Genomic DNA, 22,541 nt, shown 5'->3' with positions numbered 1-22,541 from the left:
ACATAATAATACCGAATTCTTTTATTTAGCAAAAGAATTAACTGTTAGAAAGTTACATTCCTTGCATGTTTACTTAGAACACCCAAATAGGGGATATGAGAATGCTTCTGAACTTGAAACGGAAAAAACATTAACAGTAAATATTATTAACCTCTACTCGAAATTGACGAAGAAGAAAATGTAATTGTTTAACTGGTCTCTTGTTGTTCAGGTTCTGGGTCTTAGTTGTCATGATCTATAATGGTTAATAAGAAAGGGGTAAGCTACATTATCTCAGTAAGAATATTAACACCTTACTGCTAACACAAAAAGTCAAAAGATTGTAGAAAATATAAAACTACTAATAGAGCATACTTTTAATAAAATCCAAATGTCAATGCATTTATTACTTGTTTCACTGAAAACGTTATTATTTTTTCCCCTAACATGTAACTTCTCGAGTATCATACATTAATAATAATTTAATTATAAATAGTATAAATTTCAATAGGTATATAATGTTTGATTCTTAATTATTGCCCAAAGTTGGATTTCGTACCATACCCATCACTACCCTATTATTTTACTTTTCTCTACCGGTATCACTAGGGGTCCATAGGGATCCTCATTATACATGGATACATACACTTTCTTTGAAATTAAATCGGTCATCCCCATACCCCTTCTAGTAATGAGCGCCACAACTAAAAACCATCTCAATACCATGTCCGGTCTGAGTGAAATTTATAAACTCCCAACCCCATTCGGTATGGGACTTCTCAACCCCATACAGCTGAGGATAACATTCACGGTAGAGTTCACCCTATGTATCAACGTTATTAGTTTATGCATGCATATTTTCTATGTAAACCCATACTTCAAAAATATAAGAAAGCAAAATTCATGCTTCAAAATTGTTAAGAAATAAAAACGTTAAATAAAAATGAATTCATAATAGAATAAAAGGATCGCATGTCCTAATAACATGAATAATAAAATGAAACAATAACTCAATGTGGGATTTCAACAAGTAGAAAGTGAAAATGAAGCGCAAATAAAGACAACTAAAATGAAGTATAAATAAGCAATTAAAATGAAATAAAAATAGAAGCAAAAATGACATATAGGCAATGCAATAAACCAGAGACGAACATGGACATATCAATTACTGGCTCCATCGGCAACCTGTATTTAATTAAGCAAGGAATCGCTAAACTATTTATAATTTTTTGTTTATTATTGATTTAACTCTAATTTAGTCATAACATGAGAAAATAGTGAGGGATTCTTACATTAGGTCGGTGTCCAGGACACCGCCTTTTTCATTACAATTCTTGACGATTTTTTGTTCTCTGATTTCTTGGATTTTTTTGGTAAAATTTAAAAATGTATATCAAAACAGTATGAAAATACGCAAGGAATGGCGAAAAAAGGCAAAAAATCTCACCGAAAGTCGGATTGCAGTTCCGGCACGGTGGCGCTGTTGTGCTCCGCCGTCTGTTCCTCTTTTTTTGGCCCTTTTCCCTCTCGGTCGAACTAATTTTGGTCAGTTCCTGGAGGAAATATGTTTAAATCATGGGTAGGGTGTGTTTTTAGAGAAGGGATGAGAAAAATTTGGTCTTACCAGCAGTTTTAGTTCTTTGGTGTGGTGGCTCAACCGAGCTCTGCCGTCCTCCCTCGCGGTTTACAGCTTCTCTCAGTCATCCTGCATCGAAAACATGTTAGGTAGCTAAGGACAGAGAAGCAAAAATAACGAGAAGAAAATCTGGGCTTACCGACGCATTTTGGGTTTCCAACACGATGGCACCGGCGTCTCTACAGTGGCTGAGCTCTTTTTCGGCTGCCCTTTTTCTTCTTCTCTGGTGACCCTGTGTCGGCTAGGGTTTTGGGATCGGCTGAAGAGAGTTTTAAATACCTCTCTTCCTCTAATCCTGAGCGTTTGTTTGCATCAACATGGAGCGTGGATGACCATTCGATCAGACTTATTCGGAGAATTGATTTGGGTCGTCCGTTCGGATTCGCGTGGGGTGACATGAATCGTTCAATCAGGCTTATTCGGGGAATTGATATGGATCGTTCCCGCGCCCAAGAGTGGTCCTGAACCGTTTGATCGGTCTGGCACGCAGATTGCCAGCGTGGCTTTCCTGTGTGGAGTATGTGTCGGTGTGGCCGCCACGCAGCGTGCAGCGATTCGTCGTGCTGCTGACTGGGCATCCATGTGGCTTGTTTCTTCTCTTTTCGCGAATTGACCCATTCTTTTTGAATTTCTTTTTAAATAGGTTCTCCCTTACTTTTAGTTTGGTTTTGATTTGTTCAAAATACATATATCTAAAAAAAAAAATTAAAATTAAAACTTATACATTATTATTGTTTAGAAAAACTAAATTCCATCATTGCGAGACTAATTTTCGGACTCGAAATGTTACAATTGGTGCATACATGTCGAAGGCATGCATACGTCTGCTACAAGAAATGTACACTTGCTACGTACAGAAAAGTATTTTACTATACTTCATCACTGAGTTGAGTTTTCTCTTACCCCATGCCTTGAGATACTCTTATTGTTATGGCATAATATATTATTGGAAACTATTTCTAAGCTCCCAATATCTATTTCTATCTATTATAGGCACAACTTTTAGTGTTCACTTTAATGTTAACCATTACGTTGGATAAATTATCATTAATCATGTTCTTTATCACTTCACGCATGTAAAGACGTGCTTATATTTATTATGATGGAAGAGAATTTATCTAATTTGAACTCTAACGAGAATTAGAAGATTCTACTTAAATATCAATTACTATTTATCCCATTGCCTTTTTCTAGCAATATGACTACTTATTAATTATGATTCTCCATAATTGGGTTTTTATTTATATCTTGAATATAATAGGGCACACTTTTAACACACGTGTAAAATGTGTAAGTACATACAAGCAAAATCTCTAGCCAAAAGTCATGGTAAATTGTATAAACTCAAGATGTTGATATGTAGGGTATTTATTATTTTGACTTAAATAAGTGTATAGTATTTATTCACTTATTTCAAATTAATAATAAAAATATTTAAATGTATTATTAGAAGCTAAAAAACTACAATAATATAATTTTTTGTGTTGTTAGCAATCAAGATATTTTTGAATTAGTCTTTACATATTAAAATTATTTTCATATCTCAATTAAAAATTATTATCTATTTTAAAACCAAAATATTTATAAAGAAAATTTTTTAGGCAAACCTAAGAAAATATCTATATTTAATGTATAAGATACTTACCAAAAGACCCTTATAATTGAATATCATATATATCTATCCCAAGAAAAGTAGTATTTTTTAAGCCTTAATACCAACTATATATGCATGGGGTAAATATATTGGCTTTTATATGCAATAATGAAAAGTGTGTCCTAAGTACCTTTACTTTTTAAAAACCGGTAAATTATATTTTATCTCCTGAAATGAAATTTATTGTATACATAAAATTATATGATTTTTTAGAACTAAACAAATATATATATATATTCTAAATTATTATACATTTTTTCTTCGATTATCCATTTTGTAAAAAAAAAAATGTGTATTACGTAAAAACTATCAAACGATGTCGTTCTGAGAGTTCTTTTATCAAATCATACATGTGCTTGTATATATTTCACTCGCTGCCTTGGAAGAAGATTTTGAGAAAACCAGTCCTCTCGATGTACAGTTCGCTTCTGCTTGTCTACTTTAAATCGCAGGCGACAGAGCCACAATGGTGGTTCGGTTAGTGTGTATGTATACATCTCTTTCTCCCTCTTATGAAAATTTTCTATCTTCTAATTTCAAGGATGAAAATTCTACTTAATTTTCTCGCTGCATAAATTAGAATTAGAAGATTTAATTCGAGTTGATATTGTTGAGATTAATTGATTTTTATGATCTTAAAAAGTTGAGTTTCAGGTTTTTTTGTTAATTTTTGCCAAAAGGAAACCGGTTGGGTCCATCCATTTCATATTTCATGCTCTCCACCTGTTTGACAAAAGTTTTCAATATTAGGGGTGTGGCATTTCTGTTTGCTTTGTTATTTTTAAGGACAAAAACCAAAGGAAAGAGGTGTTTGTTTTGGTGTATTTTGTAGAGTATGCATGCATGCAGAATATGTTCGACTTGTGTATTAGTTGTTTCTTCGGTTCTCAAACCCAGAAATCTTCTTTATAAAATGTTTATATGTTATAACAATTGCTTAGATGTTGAAACTTTCGAAATTCGGAATTGCAGCTTGAGGGAAATCGTCACCTTTAAGCTTTAAATGCGTTCAGTTTTCGTTGATTCTCAAGCACTGCTCAGATCAGTTGTTTAAACAAGTTTCTTCGTAAGTGAATAATAAAAGGAAAAAGATGGCCTCATTAATGTCAACTCGATTGCTTCTTCTTGCTGGGGAGTCGTTACCTTTCCGAAAGTCAGTACCTCTTTCCAGAATAACTTGGTGCTGCCATAGTGTACGTTTTGTGTCTCGAGTTGTTCATGATCATGGGCCTCTCACTCTTGCAAGCCTTGCGTTCAAGAGTTTTGAACAAACAAATGAGAGAGCAACGACTAAACTTGAGAAACTGGTTTCTTCTACCCAAGTCCCCAAAAGCAAAGTGAAAGCTGTTGGGAGCAGCGGAAGCAAGGCTGTCAGAGCTAAAATACCTGTTGAAATAGACCCTTCTTTATTTTCAGCAAAATCATTTTCTGAGCTTGGCCTCCCTCGTCTTCTGTTAGAGAGGTTAGAATCCGAAGGCTTCACAATTCCCACTGATGTTCAATCTGCAGCTGTTCCTACAATTCTCAAGGGTCATGATGTTGTAATTCAGTCTTACACGGGGTCTGGAAAAACCCTGGCCTATCTCCTCCCTATATTGTCTCAAGTTGGCCCACTGATGAATAAATCTTCCAGTTTTGATGATGAAGCTGGGAAGAAAACAGATCATATAAAGGCTGTTATTGTGGCTCCATCAAGGGAGTTGGCAATGCAAATTGTAAGGGAGGTTGAGAAACTGCTAGGACCTGAAAACAGGAAAGTAGTTCAGCAACTTGTAGGAGGTGCAAACCGATCTAGGCAGGAAGAAGCCCTCAAGAAAAACAAGCCAGCAATTGTTGTTGGAACGCCTGGTCGGATAGCAGAGATCAGCACAGCTGGGAAGCTTCACACTCATGGTTGTAATATTTTGGTCTTAGATGAAGTTGATGAGCTTCTCTCCTTTAATTTCCGTGATGACATGCATAGAATATTAGAGCATGTAGGGAGGAGGTCGGGTGCCCCACTTCAACCTAAGAGCCAGCATTCTCAGAGGGTTGAACGACAGACAGTTTTGGTGTCTGCAACAGTGCCATTTTCAGTAATTAGGGCAGCTAGCAGCTGGGGCCGTGGCCCACTTCTTGTTCAAGCCAAAAAAGTGATCCCACTTGAATCCTTTGCAATATCTCGGCCTGTTAATTTGTCAGGGCCATTGACCACAGAGACAAATTCAAAGTTGGAGGCACAAACGGCAATCCAGAGCCTACCTCCAGCTTTGAAGCATTACTATTGCGTGACAAAATTGCAACACAAGGTTGATGCATTAAGAAGATGTGTTCACGCACTTGATGCACAGTCTGTAATAGCTTTCATGAACAACACTAGACAGCTAAAAGATGCAGTCTTCAAGCTAGAGGCTCGAGGAATGAAAGCGGCAGAGCTACATGGGGATCTTGGAAAGCTTGCTCGGTCTACAACATTGAAAAGATTCAAGAGTGGGGAGGTGAGAGTTCTAGTAACAAATGAGCTATCAGCAAGGGGTTTGGATGTGGCAGATTGTGATCTTGTGGTTAATTTAGACTTGCCCACTGACTCAATTCACTACGCACATCGGGCAGGCCGAACAGGTAGGCTTGGCAGGAAGGGTACTGTGGTCACAATATGTGAGGAACCAGAAGTTTTTGTTGTGAAGAAGTTGCAAAAGCAGCTTGGAGTCCCCATTCCAGCTTGTGAATTTACCGAGGGAAAGCTTGTTGTCACCAAAGAAGAGAAAACTTCAGATGCTGCAAGGTGATACCTATTCGGTTCTTTGGATTTATCATCTCTGAATCTAAAGAATTAATCAGATATTCAAGGTCGCTTCGTGATTTATTTTTTTTCTCAAGCTAGGTAAAAGATTACAGGCCATGTCAGTATCTGTATCTATTAGGAATCAAATTTGCATACATTTCTGTGAAGCTTGATATATGATATTGCCTTGTGATAAACCTAAAAGCTTAATTCAGAAGCAGATAAAGAGTATGTTGGAAATTTCCAGGAGACCCAGGTGAAAACGGAAATAAAAGGAGCGAATGACTCAGGTAACCTATCCACATGATAGGCATGTAATCCTGAGGAAATTACCTTGATTAAAAAAAAAAGATGCACATGAGCGTTTCTGTACTTTGACTAACGTCTGGTACATTATATGTTTTTATCCATTTCAAAAAGATGCTACACGAGCTAATGCGATTGAAAACTTTGCATGAACACTATTTGCACTGGAAATCTGAAGAGTCACCATGTGATTCTCTTGCAAAGCTTGTATCCTGACAAAAGACCGCAGATCACTATCACTAGAAAAGCAGTGGAGGACATGGCAGCCGCAAAGATGGCTGCTTTCATAAGTGTGGCATCTTGGTGGTCACGTTGGATGACTGGTATTGCTATGGAGGAAGATGAAATCAGGAGGTAACCCACTAACTGTTACATGCATGTAAAAAGTTAGGCTTGAGAAGTAAAAGGTAAATTGAAAATAAATGTTAAATGCAATGAGAGCTGGATTACCTGATCAAGTATGAAACTGGTATAATCAAAGACCTTATCTGATACTAGCAGTCCTCTGTGGGAAATGTCACATACACCCTTAAAGAGCTGGAAAACTGAGTAAAGAAAAACCAAAATAGCCACAACGAAACAGTACCTATATCCAGAGAGCCAATAATTACTACAACCTTATACTGACGATCTTGAATTATCAGGTGTAGATATTATTTACTCAAACATAAAATGTTAACTTATGGAATTAAAGATATGTGTAAATTGAATTAATTATTTATTAAATACAAAAATTATGATTAATTCTTACCCATCAAATCACCATTTCCATCTTTTCCTTATCTTTTTTAAGTTTTCGATATTTTCTCTCTTGTAAAGACTGATTGACCATTGATTAATCTTACGAAACAAGCCACTTAAGAGTCAACTACAGCAAAACCTATTCTTCACCAAGACAAATTACCTTCGAATTAGAACCCAACTGTTAATTTGTTCATAATGATGCAAAATTCAGTCATAATTATTCTTTCAAGAGTAAACAGTAGGAGAAAAGGAAATGATCCCTTAAAATTTATATCTATAATTTTCTGCTAACTTTTGGTTGTTGGGTTTGTATCTTTCATCTTTTTCAGTCAAATCCTTTAACAAAAGCTAGACTTACACCAGTTCTGGGTAGGTGGTGAAGCTGGAAGATTGTTGTTGAGCAGTGTTGGTTGCTGATGGAACCGCCATTGAAAGTGCAGAGACAAAGGAGAGCACAAGTGCCAAGGAACGAAGAACCAGGTTCCAGCCATGAAAAGAAAGTATGAAGGTGTAGTTTGTAGCAGAGGTGGAAGAAATGGAAAATGGTGATGGAGTTTGTAATGATTGGTGATGAGGACGAAAAGTAGGTGATGATGTTACAGCCGCCATGGTTTCACAAGTAACCAGCGTATCATTTCTTTCTCCTCTCATTGATTCTCTTTTCAACTCAAGATTATTCCTTCTGATATGCTTGCGAATCTTCTCTTCCCTCTTCAAATTTTGGTTTTAATTGTTGTTAGTTTGTTTGTTGAAATAACAGCTTCAAGATTAGTTTCATGCAAATTCAAAGAAGCCTTCTTGTTTCTTCTCAAGATCTTCACAAAAGTCAAATGCACACACTGGTCAAATATTTTCAGTCAATTTTTAAAACATTTTTTAACTCAAAAATAGTAACATAACTAAAATGGGTGCTTTTTTTTAAAAAAAAAAATGTCTATGACCTCATACCATTTAATCTGTTTGGTGGAGTATAGCAATTGACTTGTTATATAATTTAGTTTATAATAATTTTTTAGATACAATAAAAAAAAAATTATTAGGAAGAAAAAGAAACAATACAATGTATAATTAGATGATAAGAGATTCTTCTTAAAATATTATGAAAATAAAAAAATAAAAAAAAAACTATTACAAAGTGATATCTCCTTATAGGCTACGTATAATAACATCCCAACTTCAATAAAGTACCGAGTGTTATGATAGCGTTTATGTGCTTTAGCCAAATGTTAATCCAAAAATATTACTCTTTCTCATAATTCATAACAAGATCTATGATCATCCTTAAAGATGTGAGTTTTGAGATAACCATAAGCACGATAGTCCAACATATATAGCTCATTGCTAAAGGAGGAAGGGATATGAGGGAGGGAGAAAGGGAGCATCCCAATTCAAGTGAAATATACTAACTGAATTCATCCAAAACTTCTATGTGATGACACAACATAAAAACAAGTGAGAGTTGATCTCCTCTCTCTCTAAAGCACATGAAGCATATATTCATAGATAAGGCTCGGTGCAAACAACAAACTTGAAACATATTATATTAAGCTTCTAATGGATGATAATAATTTATGAGAATACATTTACATTTAATAGAACTCGAATTTTTCAAAATATCTTAACAGTAAAAAAATCAACTTAGGAAGAGGTTATTTGTGGTATAATAAAAAAAAAGGTTTACATGTATATAACCCTCATGGCTCGAAGACCTATAATTTGTTGTAAGTTGATGTGAGAGAAGAATTGGCTCCAAAATATATTAGCAATACATAGATCCCATCTTTCATCTAAAAATGAGTTGGTGGAGTAAATAAAGCATGTGGATTTTTTGGGAATATGGTGAATTGTGAAATTTACAGCAAACACGGGACCTTTTCCTTTCATTCTCATGGATGTTTTTAGTCACTATGTATTATAAAGAGTTCGATTCTCGTGGAAAATGTCAAAACTATTTAATCAGTTGATATATGCTCTTTGATATCATATTCCCAATACCCAATCTTCCTAAATTCTTGGATTGACAATACCCCTCCCACTTCACTGGATGTCCCTACTCTCCTTTCCCACATCAAACCATAATACTTCCACATATAATTCTATAATCTCTCATCCCACAAGAGTTTTCATACAAAGAGAAACAGTAAATAAAAATTCTAGCTAGATAAGTTTAAATCAAAGTAACCCTCCTTCCTAGCAAGAAGAATCTATTTTTTCTAATTTTCTAAGCACCTAGCCATTTGCTCTCAACACCTTTTCAAAAAGCACCCCTCTCCCTGGGTTTCTCTCCAAGTAGACACCTAAGTAGACTATGGAGCAAGGAACAACCTATGCAACTCACAAGGTGGTCAATTTATTTGTCCTCTACATCAGTATCAATTAAATCACTCTTCTACAAATTTATTCTCGAGTTAGAGATGCTCTCAAATACTTGAATGAGTGTGAATGCATTTTTAAGGGATTTGTTATCATATTGTAAGAACAAGATCATATCATTGAAAATTGTAAATGGGAAATTTCTATCCTATCTTTCCCTGCCTTTATGCCTTTCACCATGTCTTTCTCTACTGCCTTGGATAACATCCTACTCATTACATCAACAACTATGGCGAACAAAAAGGATGAGAGGCAATCTCCTTGTGTTAAACTTTGAAGCCTTGAACCAATATTGGGGTTTGTCATTAATTATGGTAAACAAAGTGAATTTTAGATATGACTGAATTCAACCCCCTCCATTTGACTCCAAACCCTTTCACTTCATGACTATTAAAAAAAAATCTCTAATTTTTCTAGTCGTATACTTTCTCGAAATCTAATTTTAAGATCAATCATTTTTCTTTTATTTTTTTAGTCAATTCCACCAACTCATCTATAACCAATAGTAGGTCTATAATTGATCTACCTCCCATGAAAACACTATAGTTAACAAAATGATGTCAGTTTAAAGTTTCAATAAAGATAAAAGTTCAATTATTATCTTGTGGATATTCACCATTAAATTGATTTAGCAATAATCAGATACCTCCATATCCAGATGATTTTATTTCTTCTTCGTCAAAAAGTATCTCTAACTCGTCTACCTTATCGCATAGGACCGTTCAAAAATAAATTTTTTTTTTTTTTTATTTTTGTTGAATTGATCTTATGATATTACATTTTATTTTAAATGAGTAAGAGATAACATACTATTCAAAAGTCTTAAAAAAGATGAGATATAATTTTTCTTTTATTAATTCTACTAACACATTTACTAAGAAAAAATATTACTTAAGATAGAATTGTATTTTTAAATTTGTCAAGAAACAAAGCTCGGTAATAAAATGTCTTTTTGAAAAGCACAATAACTTTGCATACTTAATTTAAAGATGTGGCAAACGTTTATTGGTTGGCCTACTCCATCTACAATTACAACTAAAAAGGTAGATAATAATCAAAACAAAGATGATCAGTATCAGTATCATTAAATAATAGGGCAAGCAACAATGAACCTTCATTTAACCATATGTGCTTGCTGACAAAAGAATTTATCCCTTCAACTGAATAATACGAAAATTCTAGTTTCTCCAATGCGAAATTTCTTTGAAAGACAGTTAAGGAAAATGAATGTAGAAATAATTCATCTCTTCCTTCTTTTATTGATCATTGATCGATACAAATCAATACAAATTTTGCAGTAAGTACAATCGCATTCAAGGCTTTGACCGATATCCCCATGGATTGTTGCTTGCCCATTTCCACTGGTCTCTGCACATCTCCTCCACACCATACTTTGCCCTGACAAAAGCATGAAAAATACTTACAACTAAAAACTTTAAACAAAATTTATTGATTATTAAACTTCTGATTAACTAATAACACAAGCAATCTCGTAGTTAAGATCTATGTTTTATTTAAAAGTCACAATTTCAGATTTTACTGAATACATAAATTTCGTCATTTTGTAGGTGTATTATAAGCTGAAGTTGACCAACCTATAATGTTTGATTTACTGGAATTAAGGACTTAACTGTTTAGTGTGTGTATCAATTGTTTATAAAGAATAATCAGAAACAGGTTTATCAGCTGTTCCAGTAAGATAGGGAATGGTCGATTTCTCCTTAAAAAGTTTGCATTTTTTCCCCGACACATGAAAATCAAGCCACCTCTTATCATGGTGTTAAATCAGTAATACTAGTAACTGATTTGTGACATCTGATGGGAAAGAACTTAGAAGAATTTTAGTTTGATGTATCAAATTACATACTTCCAACCGAGTTCTTTCTCAGCCTTCTTTGTGGAAGCATATACAGCTGTAGCATCTCCAGGCCTTCTTAGGCAAAGTTTAACTGGGATTTTCTGCAATTTTTCACCAAAAGGAAAAATGATGTTTGAACATATATGAGAGAGACAAAAGAGAGACAGAAAGAGGGAGAAGACAAGTCACCTTGCCACTAGCCTTCTCAAATGCCGTAACCATTTCCAACACAGATGTGCCGCATCCAGTCCCCAAGTTGTAGGCAGTGCAACCTTAGTATATATAATAATGTCATAAATTTATCAAAAAGCTCTTTATATTGGAAATTTCATCAGCTTCAAAATTTCCCAGATAAACTGTTTTGAGACCGAAGGCTTGCATATATTAATAACAGTTAACAAGGTAAAGCCAATGACATTGAAATGAAAAAGTTTGCAAGCACCTATATTTGGATCCTCAAAAATCTTTCTAAGGGCAGCAATATGACCATCAGCCAAGTCCATAACATGGATGTAATCTCGGATCTGTTTATAGGAGCAATGAGCAGTTCAGAAGCATTAACTTGTAGGATATAAATAGCTTCTCTCTAACGCACAAAAACAAGATAATTCAGGTCCATGAAAAAAAAAATTGATTTCTACTCAACCGTACATTAAAAGAGCAACATTCTTTTATATACGTACCGCACTACCATCCGTTGTGGGATAATCATGGCCGTAAACATTAAGTTCAGGCAGCCTGCCAACTGCTACTTGTTGTATATATGGCATGAGATTATTAGGGATACCCTTGGGATCTTCACCAAGTTTACCACTCTCATGAGCCCCAACAGGATTGAAATACCTCAGTAAAATAATTCTCCAATCTGGTTCTGCTTTTTGAATATCTCGAAAAATTTCTTCAAGGAAAAGCTGTCAAATGATTAACATGTGAGCTTATATACAGCCATTTGAAATGAAAGAAAATGAAATTTAATAAGAAATATTTTTTAGGGAAATCGATGTATACCTTGGTCCGTCCATAGGGATTCATAGCCTTCAACTCAAAATCCTCAACACAAGGAATCTTATCAGGTTGACCATATACAGTTGCTGATGATGAAAACACCATCTATTTACCAGATAAAAGAGAAGAGAAAAAGAAACTAATTACCAGTGACCAAGAAAAAATTTTAAGGTAATAGATTCTCCTTCAAGACAAAAATCAGTACGATTAAAGCTAGCCAGAGCCTAAGTTGGGATCAATGCAAGGTAAAGAAGTTAAAAACAGAGCCACAAAAAATCTCTTTGCTTAGATGTATGCTTGAAAAGAAAGATAGCAGAAACGTAGGTTCCTCAAGCCAAAACAAAAACCGGAGAGCTACTGTTTGTTAACATGAAGAATCCTATGGCTAAATGGGAGACAAGACAAGCGAAAATACAAAACTTGTTCCACTAGCTAGATTCCTCCATATGTTTAAGGTCTAATATTTCCATAAATGGAGATAAAGAATTCATAAAGAGATTAAACAAATAATAAGCAGTTCTTTATATTTTAATGCTCTTGGTCCAAGACAGTATCAACAGGAATGTAGAAGTCCTACTTCTTCCTAATATGATTTGCAACAATATAATTAGATGCTAAAAGATTGAAAAAAAAAAAAAACTTTGGCACAAAATAATTAGATGCTAAAAGATTGAACAAAAAACTTCGGCACACCTGTTTGCAGTTGTATTTTACCATGACCTCGCAGAGATTGATTGTGCCAATCAAATTATTGTCAAAATAACGGCGAGGATTTGCAACACTCTCCCCGACAGCCTTAAGGCCAGCAAAGTGGATCACAGCATCAAATCTGTCTCATTTAGAACAGAAAGTGACCATTTCCAAAATATAACAGAGTGTAATTCCATAATTCAGGAAGAATTTTTATAAGATACAAGATATTCTTTCATAGTTGAAGAGTACACTTCTTTCTCTGGAGCAAAATATCACACTGATGATTGGATCTGAAGTTAAATTTGGTACTTCTGATACAGTAACTTCAATACATGAAAGACCAAATTTGATTTTTTCTCTGAAACATTTTAGCAGAATTATAAAAGAATTTTATATATATTCGAGTAGTATAGGATCATTTCCGTTACTGTGGGGGATGGCAATTCATAATAAAACATTAAAAGAAACCCAGAAATTTCATGTTGAATTCACATACTTGGTGCCAGAAAATAGTTTCTCCAAGTCTGCCTTGCTTCTCAGATCACCCTGCAACCAAAATCAAAGGAACGACTTGAAAAGAAAATCAAAGAAAGAACCAGATCGTCAAGACAAAAGGAAGAGTGAAAAATTCTTCTAAATTAGATTCAGACCCAAAGAAAACAAAATCTACTGTCCAACTGAACCAACTAATTACGTATAACTAAATTCCTCTTCCAACGTCTCCCAGAAAACAAAACAAGCATCCCAAGAGAATTGAGTTCTTCCCAAGTTTTCTTGGGAAGCAAACATAAAAAAAAAAAAAAAAAGAAAGGGAAAATGGGTTCCCATACCACGTGAAACTGCATCTTCTTGGAAAGCTCAGGACCCGCCAACTCTTTAACCCTATCGACGGCTTCAACGACAGAGTTGTCAAGATTATCAATGATTGAAACCTTGAAACCCTCCTTGAGGAGCTGAAGCACAGTGTGGGTACCAATGAACCCAGCACCGCCAGTGACGAGGATATTCTTTTCGGACGAACCCATTTGCTTCCAATACCTACCAGAGAGTTTTCAGTCTGAATTACGAAGAAAGAAAGAAAAATCACTACTTGTTGGGAGAGACGATGTTGAAGAAGGGAAAGAGGGGAAATGTTGAGGAAATCAAGGAAGAGCTATCCGCTGCGAGGATAAGGAGGAGTTTAAAAAGGAGGAAACTTTGCTGGATTTGTTAATCAAAGAGGGAAAGAGAGGAATGGGTTTAGTGGTATTTTGGATTTTTATCAGCTATTTTGTTTGTTTGGGATTGAAATTGGCGGGCGATACAGCTTGCTTTTCTGAGTTTCTATTTTCCTTTTCGGGATTTCTTGATTTCATAGAATCTGTTTGTTTTGATATTTGATCATTTCTACCGCAGTTCATTCGGCTACCATATCCAATCTTTACCTATTTATATGCAAATCCAAATCACAGTTGCAGACAAAAACTCCCAAAACAGAAAAAAAAAAGTCCCTAGTCAAAAGCTTGCTGCTATTGCTTTCTTGACCCATCTGTCATTCAATGAACTTTTACCGCTCTATTACTATTACACATTGTTATACTCATAAGAATATAAATTTTTATAATTATATAAAAAGTGACATAAATATAGTTTTATGGTAACAAAAATTATATAAAAGCAAAAGACTTAATAATTTTAAGTGAAAGATATATGGGATAAATGAGTATGTAACAAGAAAAATAGATAACTAAAAATCCATATAGGGATTTCAGAATTTATGACCAATTATAAAAATTAATTACATAGTGGTATTGCTACATTAATTTTATTTCTAGAATTATGAATTATTTGGTGCATAATTAATAATTTAATTTTAAATTAAAATTTATTTTTGTATTTAAAAATTTTATATTATCACATTAAGTATATGAATAACTGTTATCCCTTAGTTTTATCTTAATATATTTAATTTTTATTTTTATTTTTTCTTAATAAAAATTATCATATCTTTTAAAGATTTTAAAATTTATTAAATTTTTTTTTACTTAAAATTAAATTCAAAATAAAGAGATATTTATCCAATTCAAATTAAAGGAAGAGATTGGCAAGTAATATGAAGATTGACCTTATAACAAAAATATTTAATCGAGATATAGTTTAAATAAAAAGTTATGGAAGAAAATTATGTGAGAATCTAAAATTCATATATAAACAAAATAGTTATAACTAATAAGATAATGTGTCATCGGTATTTTTACATATATAACAACTTAATACATTATGAATTTTAAGGATGAACCTTTTCTTCACTTTTTTTTTCCATATAGAATTTTAATATAATTATAAAAATAATCTTGTATCGAATGGTTAATTATATTTTAAAAAATTTATCTAGATTTTTTTTTTAAAAAAATTCTCTATTTTATCTCATTATTTATCACTATATAATACGAATTCTTATATATACTTATCCATGTGGGTAGAAACAGAAACTTTTAATATTTTGGAAACATAATAAATGGTGAAGTTCATTGCATGTATGAGTTCTTGCACCATACAGTAATATATAATGTGATTGAATTTTAAACTGAGACCAACGAGATATACAAAAAATATTTGATAAAATATCATTATTTATTATTTTATAGATCACATGTGAACAAAATTTTAAAAATAAATAAATTATGAAAATGATAAAAAAATATAATTAATGATTTATCAAATAAACAATTTGAAGATTTATTAATTCTAAAAATTAATTGAATAGTTTATCATTCGGATTTTTTAATTTATAAAATGGGATATGAAACATATCAATTTGGATAATCTCAAAATTTGCAAAAAAAAAAAAAAGGAGTTAGACAAAAAAAGTATATTGACAAAAAGAAAGCAACTTGAACAAAAGAGAATAAAGTGATTTGGACAAATATTTTTCATCAATGATCTTAGACCATGCCATCAAAATTTGATTAATGTGTAATCAATCAAACATTATTTGGAAACAAAATGGTACAACATAAATGATTACATGGTGATATACACAAAGGAATAAATATTATTATTTAATTAATTGATCATGTCACGCCGTGATTGACAACGAAAAATATTTTAAATTCTAATATTATAATTTTGAATTATTTTATAAATTAAAAAAACAAAGTATTAGAGAAATATTTTAGAATAATTACGTAATTGATAATTTAGAGAATAAATTAAAATGATGAGCCAATAATCAACATAATTTCAAAAGTAAAAGGGCTAATTCAACGATTTCTTGCAGAAAAATAGTCAGACTGTAATTTCATTAATTTACAAGCCCTTCTTGGCAAAAAAAATAAAAATGGCCGGCACGAAAAATGAACCGCCAGGAGGTCGAAACGCAAACCTTGGGTTCGATGCAAAATTTCCCTCCAAGTCAAGCGAGGAAGGTTGTTCTACAAAGAGACTGTGCACAGTGAAGCTTCCCTTCAAACCACAGCAATGGCCTCGTCCTCTTCGTCCTCAACGAGTATCGGCTACGAAATGCCATGGGTGGAAAAGTACAGGCCCAGTAAAGTCGCTGATATTGTAGGGAACGAAGATGCAGTCTCCAGGCTTCAAGTCATCGCTCGTGATGGCAACATGCCTAACCTAATACTTTCTGTACGATAATTTTTTTCTAATTTCACTTTCTTTTAACTCCTATTCACAATCTGCTTAGTTAATTCGAAAGTGTTAACAATGTCATTGTTGTTCGTTTTAGACACTGAACGCTGTTGTGAGTATTAGATTGGGTGAGTGGGTTGAGATTCATTTTGGGAATTCTACTCGTCTTACATGCTTTTAACAAAGAATATTGTTTTGGATAAGGTTTTAGTAATTATCAGATAGACAGTGAGGATGAAGAAAGAAATTGTATCACTCACATGGCAAAAGCAGTTATTTTAGCATTTTTATTTGTACCTTTTTCTTCTCATTTTCGTATTAATCACTCTTGAGGTATTTTGCGAAGTGTATAATTAAAAAAGAAAAAACTTGTTGAGGGCGTGTAATGTCTGTCAGTTTCCTTTTCATGCCAATTTAGTGAAGCTATATCTTTAGTCTTGATGGGAATTCCTTCCGTCTCAGGCCCGCCCAGATTTGTTCATTATTTTCAAGATAAATATCTGATTTGCTCTTGTGGAAGTTTAGAAGTGAATTTTCCCATGGTTGTGTTGGGTTTAGAATGTTCATGAGACCTAAATCACTGTAAATATATGATTGCTTTGTTTTTGCTCAAAAGTTTCACTTGTTTAATGAGCTAGCAAAGGGGGACTAAGTGCGTGGTAACTACAAATGAACGAGTTGTAGATTTACTCTTATGCACTTCGGTTATCATTCATTTCTCACTCGATTTTTTCAGACCTTGTATGAAAATTCATGTATAATCTAATTATTAAGTGGTAAAAGAATTAGCATTGAATTGAACCAAATGCGTTAAGTTATGTGCAAAGGGGCATGTGGTTTTCCTGCGTATCTGATGTCAGCAGAAAATTTCTCAGCTGCCACTAAGTGGTTATCGTTTATTCAGGGTCCTCCAGGAACAGGAAAGACTACTAGCATTTTAGCTCTTGCACATGAGCTTCTGGGTTCAACTTATAGAGAGGCTGTGTTGGAACTGAATGCATCCGATGACAGGTGAAAGAAGTGCTGCCATCAAGATTTTAAGCTTTCTGATTTTGTAAATCTTCTAACATCTCTTTGTTATGTTCCTCTTTCCCTCAGGGGAATTGATGTTGTAAGAAACAAAATTAAGATGTTTGCACAAAAGAAAGTAACACTTCCTCCCGGGAGGCATAAGATAGTAATCCTTGATGAAGCCGATAGGTGAGCATTGACATAATGCCTTGAGATGATGATTGTATAACTTATTGGCAGTTTTATATTGTTACGTTGCTCTTTTTTCTTGCTAGTTTCTTTGTTATTTGGGTGATAATTTGGCATTTGGTTATTTTAGTCCCAAAATTTTCAAGATACTTACCCATTTTTGTGCACAAATTAGCATGACATCTGGAGCACAACAAGCATTGAGGCGCACAATGGAAATATATTCAAACTCTACCCGTTTTGCTTTAGCATGCAACACATCTTCTAAGATTATTGAGCCCATTCAGAGTAGATGTGCTCTTGTTCGATTCTCAAGATTATCTGATCAAGAGATTCTTGGACGTCTCATGGTGGTGGTTGGAGCAGAAAAGGTACTAAAATATTTGATTTTTAATACTGAGCCATATTACATACACAAGGACAATTAGGCAGTTAGCTCAAAGTGGAATGCTCATGCTGAGTATGAAGTTAATCTTGTTAAATTATTTTAGTCGTTGAAGACACTAAGTTCAATGTGAACATGAACTTCATTAACTGTATAATTCCATTAATTCCCTCCACCTTCCGAATCCTAAATTCTGTGGGTATCAAAAGTGAGTTGTTATTCTTAACCATGTATAGGGGAGCAAGTGAGGTGAATCTCACTGATTCATATATTCTCATTTCACTTTGAAACACTGACGTTATGGTTCCTCAAAAAAAAAAAAAAGCATACTCGTGTTTTTGCTGGCCCGAGTATATTCGGTCTTTAACTTAGTCTTGGAGTATGAACTTAAAATTGTTAAATAATTCTAGTTCATTGAAACTCCTTACTGTTTGCTGATGTGGTGCCTTTTCTCGTACTGCCTTTTGTGCATTACTTTTCACTTTCTCAACCTGAGCTAGGTTATGGCTTTGGACTAGCTATGGGCTTGGTAGAGTGTTCAGGGTGATAAGAGGAAAGGGAAGCTAATCTCTTTTATTCTCTTATTCCCTGGGCAACCTTGATGGTTATTTGCAACAAGAAGAACCATAAGACTTTTAAGGATGTGATTATGTGGTTTTTTCTTTTGGCAAAAGTGAGAAATCTTGCCACCGGACATTTTGTTTAAGGGTCATTCTCTCTTTTCTTTGAGGATTTGGGTGACCTTATACATACATTGATTGAGCTATAAATATTTTCCCTACATGAGACGCAAACTGCTGGTGCCTTGATTACATTATCCCTTATTTTACTGTAAAATAAAGTATTAAGACAATAGATTCAATGTGGGCATGAACTAAGCTAGTTGTAGATTTTATTTAACATTTTGTCCTCTCATCATTTGTTCCCAAATCCTATAGTGTTTTACTTGCTACTATTTTGCCTCTTAATGTTGTAAGTTTACTTAGCTGCTTATAAATACATGTCTAAGGTGGCCACGATTTGGACTGTGAAGCTGTGTGCTTTTGGGGATGTTTATGCTGTCATACTTCCTTCCTCAAGAGCTCTAGAAATCCCTCTTCATTGTCTTAGATTTAAGACATTTGATTATTAATCATTGATATATCTGGATGGTTGCTTAACAACATCTTTTGGTTATTCCTCAAGGCTGCATTGGGAGAAAAATTTACGTCGCAAGACTTGGGATGGTTGTTTAACACCATCTTTGGTGCTTGCGTAAAGAAGCATTTGGAAGAGGGAAGTAATTTATGTCCTAAGAATCGGCAAAGGAAAAGAAGAAAGCGGAAGAAAGAAAAGAAGTCTTGTGGTCCCTACTAATAGATCTAATTATGGCCTAGAAATTCTTAGGGTCTTCTTGATGTTTTTGAGTTTTGCTTCATTATGTTTTAGAGTTTTGCTTCATTTTCCTTTAGTTTAAGAGAGAGAACCCTATGATCTTTTGACTAAAGAAGTACCCAATACTTAACAGTAAATTTTTCTGTATGAAAACTTAACAGAGACAGCATAGGTTTTTTTAAATCATGAATAAGCAGCAATTATTCTTTGAGTTAATTCAACAGCCAACTTCTCATCTGTTCGTAATACTTAATAAAAATACAACACATAAACCCACTAAACTGCACACCTACTGCAGCACCTACATCTATCTAGTAAATCCATAATCAACGCACGACACACATAATACAACACAGAAACAGCACATAAAATTCAGCACATACACCTATCTACTAATTATATAATTTCTTATTTCCTTCTTTGAAACACCTAATCAAAATGTATTATTTTTCCGCTTGTGTTCCTAACAAGACGAGGCTAAAGAGAATCATAGGCCAGGGTCCCTACAGGAGGGATGAAATCTAGGCTGATCTTCATAGGCTTCTCCAATTTAGGTTTAATTCGGAGGAGGAGGATATTGAAGATAGGAGTTTGGAATAAAATAAGAATTTGTTCTTTAATAGTAGAAGTTTCCTTAACAATTTTATCCAATTAGGACTTTGGAATAAAATAGGAAATTCTTGTGACTAGGAAATTTTTGTGCTCTGGAAGTTATTAAATTAGGGAAGCTTAGTCTAGAGCTTCCCTATAAATATATAAGGAGTCTGCGTAAATAAAATAAAGAGAGAATAATTAATTAAAAATTGGTTGTGGAGTACCTTAATTCTAAAGATTGATTGGTTCCCTCTAACGACCCCTAAGCCCTTAATTCCACGTATCTCAACCTATGATCTGATCCTAAACATGGGACTGTAGCACTTTATCTTCCTTATTACTTGTGTATGCTCCATCAGTTTGGAAATGTACTTTGTGAATAAATGTTTAATGCAACTTATGGACGTAATGCTCTTACATGTGGACGATACTGCCAGATTGTTTATGCCTTTCATATGGTCACCATGGTTGTGTAATGTATATGCTCCATCAAGTAAGAGATCTTCTAATTAGAGTATAGTTGGTTAATGCGAAGAGTGGACAAAATGGTCATACATGTGGGACGATACTGGATGTACTGAAACAGTGTTAATTTGCAAAATAGGTAAATCAGTATTTGCATTGCGATAGTATGTTTTGAGAATTGAAGATGCCGCTTTTAGTAAATATAGTTCTACAATGTAGAAGTCTTATTCATTGTCATCAGAATTCCAGTTGAAACAGGGTGTTTAATTGCTCCTACGACATCATATTGAATGAATTCTGCATTTGATAAGCAAATGGTTTAACCACAAAGCAAATTGCGTTACAATTTACTCCCAAGTTTCACCTAGTAATTGGAGCTTAAATAAATTGAGTTCTCTGGCTATGCTTGATAGTATCTATGGCTGTATCTTCTAAACTCGACAAGAATATGCTGTTTGACATTTTCTTTTTCCTAGTTTTGCTGGACTACTTTTATAAGCTTGGTTTTCCCCATAGATTGAAAGACAGAATATCATCTTCTATTATGGTTGGTAAGTCAGCGGAAATGTTTAATATTTAAATGACTAGTGTTTTTAATCCATAAAGGTTCCTTATGCTCCAGAAGGTCTTGAGGCCATTATTTTCACTGCTGATGGTGACATGAGGCAAGCACTGAATAATTTGCAAGCAACATTTAGTGGTTTTCGGTTTGTTAGCCAAGAAAATGTCTTCAAGGTAAACTTAGAAATATTATCAATATGAATATGTTATCCCTGAATATTTGGTGATTCATTATTTCCTTTCTGTTTCAGGTCTGTGACCAGCCTCATCCTCTGCATGTGAAAAACATGGTTCGAAACGTAATTGAAGGGAAATTTGATGATGCTTGTTATGGTCTTAAGCAACTCTATGATATGGGCTACTCGCCCACTGACATCATCACAACCCTTTTTCGCATCATAAAAAATTATGATATGGCAGAATACCTAAAATTGGAATTTTTGAAGGTAGACAAATCTTGTCGGGTCAACTATTTCGTCATTCTGTCCCTTGAATCTTGGTTTTTTTTTTGGCCCTTGAATCTCTGTCATCGTCATTATTTAATTTTGTTTTTATGTGTGAGTTTGCAGGAAACTGGGTTTGCACATATGAGAATTTGTGATGGAGTTGGTTCGTATCTTCAACTATGTGGCCTTTTGGCTAAGCTTGCTCTGGTTCGTGAAACAGCCAAGGCAGCATAGGTAGTCGGCACTGCCCACTGAGACTAAAAGTCTGTATTGCAGCGTTTTCCATGGTAAGAAACTGAGAATTATAGACTATGGCATGTTCATATTTGAATAGCAAATGTTCTGTAAGGAAATGAAGAATTGAATTTCTACTACCAAGGGATACAAGCTGTGGAGATTTTGACTGAAGCACAACAAATTATTATCTAATTATATATTAGTGGACCAACATGGAATTTCAACTTAGAAGTTGACTAGGAATTTATATTAGTTTATCAAATATTTATAAATAAATAATTTTATGACTAAAATTAGGTTTTGTTTAAAATAAATATATTACACGTACCCGCTCACTGCGACAAAATGACACCAGGCCTAATCTTTTTGGTATGTCCGCAATTATGTATAAGTGGATAATAAATTATATTATATGTAGACAGAAGTAATTAAATACAATCTTGGAAAATCTAGACATCCCAAAAACGACATACACAAACTTCAAATTTTGAATTATCATTTTCTTTTCCATTAATATCCACAAGTTTTACCTCCATACAATTACCTATATTTAGTTATTTACAAACGTAAAAAAGTAATCATGAAAACTAAAAATTACATTATACACATTTAAGGTAATGTTAACTCACAGTATTTAGCTATC

General features: G+C 33.8%; 4 protein-coding genes across 5 annotated transcripts; 2 read left to right on the top strand and 2 right to left on the bottom strand.

Annotated features, from left to right (window-relative positions):
- Positions 1–3,597: 3,597 nt before the first annotated feature.
- On the top strand, positions 3,598–6,230 carry EMB1586 (P-loop containing nucleoside triphosphate hydrolases superfamily protein). Its single transcript, XM_022039615.2, has 2 exons — positions 3,598–3,754; positions 4,242–6,230. The coding sequence occupies exon 2, from the start codon at positions 4,361–4,363 to the stop codon at positions 6,035–6,037; it is 1,677 nt and encodes a 558-aa protein (XP_021895307.2). The 5' UTR covers positions 3,598–3,754; positions 4,242–4,360; the 3' UTR covers positions 6,038–6,230.
- An 85-nt stretch (positions 6,231–6,315) lies between these two features.
- On the bottom strand, positions 6,316–7,904 carry LOC110812773 (CASP-like protein 4A4). Of its 2 annotated transcripts, none has more exons than XM_088217731.1 (3): positions 7,442–7,904; positions 6,790–6,844; positions 6,316–6,705 (listed from the first exon to the last, which is right to left on the bottom strand). In XM_088217731.1, exons 1-3 carry the CDS (start codon positions 7,732–7,734, stop codon positions 6,520–6,522), a joined length of 534 nt encoding a protein of 177 aa, XP_088073857.1. In that variant the 5' UTR covers positions 7,735–7,904; the 3' UTR covers positions 6,316–6,519. The 2 variants fall into 2 exon arrangements, with proteins under 2 accessions (XP_088073857.1, XP_021895308.1); XM_022039616.2 differs by having other exon boundaries at positions 6,790–6,925; positions 7,442–7,902.
- Positions 7,905–10,545: 2,641 nt separating this feature from the next.
- Positions 10,546–14,405, bottom strand: LOC110812793 (bifunctional UDP-glucose 4-epimerase and UDP-xylose 4-epimerase 1). The gene is made up of 9 exons (XM_022039638.2): positions 13,843–14,405; positions 13,509–13,558; positions 13,013–13,148; positions 12,323–12,424; positions 11,998–12,225; positions 11,757–11,838; positions 11,504–11,586; positions 11,324–11,415; positions 10,546–10,854 (listed from the first exon to the last, which is right to left on the bottom strand). The coding sequence occupies exons 1-9, from the start codon at positions 14,035–14,037 to the stop codon at positions 10,770–10,772; spliced, it is 1,053 nt and encodes a 350-aa protein (XP_021895330.1). The 5' UTR covers positions 14,038–14,405; the 3' UTR covers positions 10,546–10,769.
- Positions 14,406–16,362: 1,957 nt separating this feature from the next.
- On the top strand, positions 16,363–22,109 carry RFC2 (replication factor C 2). The gene is made up of 7 exons (XM_022039653.2): positions 16,363–16,633; positions 17,541–17,647; positions 17,735–17,836; positions 18,012–18,207; positions 21,261–21,389; positions 21,467–21,661; positions 21,785–22,109. The coding sequence occupies exons 1-7, from the start codon at positions 16,472–16,474 to the stop codon at positions 21,893–21,895; spliced, it is 1,002 nt and encodes a 333-aa protein (XP_021895345.1). The 5' UTR covers positions 16,363–16,471; the 3' UTR covers positions 21,896–22,109.
- The last annotated feature ends 432 nt before the right edge of the window (positions 22,110–22,541 follow it).

This window comes from Carica papaya, chromosome 4 (assembly GCF_054855325.1).
Source record: "Carica papaya isolate Zhongbai chromosome 4, ASM5485532v1, whole genome shotgun sequence".
Classification (NCBI taxonomy): Eukaryota; Viridiplantae; Streptophyta; class Magnoliopsida; order Brassicales; family Caricaceae; genus Carica; species Carica papaya.
The sequence above is the reverse complement of the archived record's forward strand: the minus strand, read 5'-3'. Positions and strand labels throughout refer to the sequence as shown.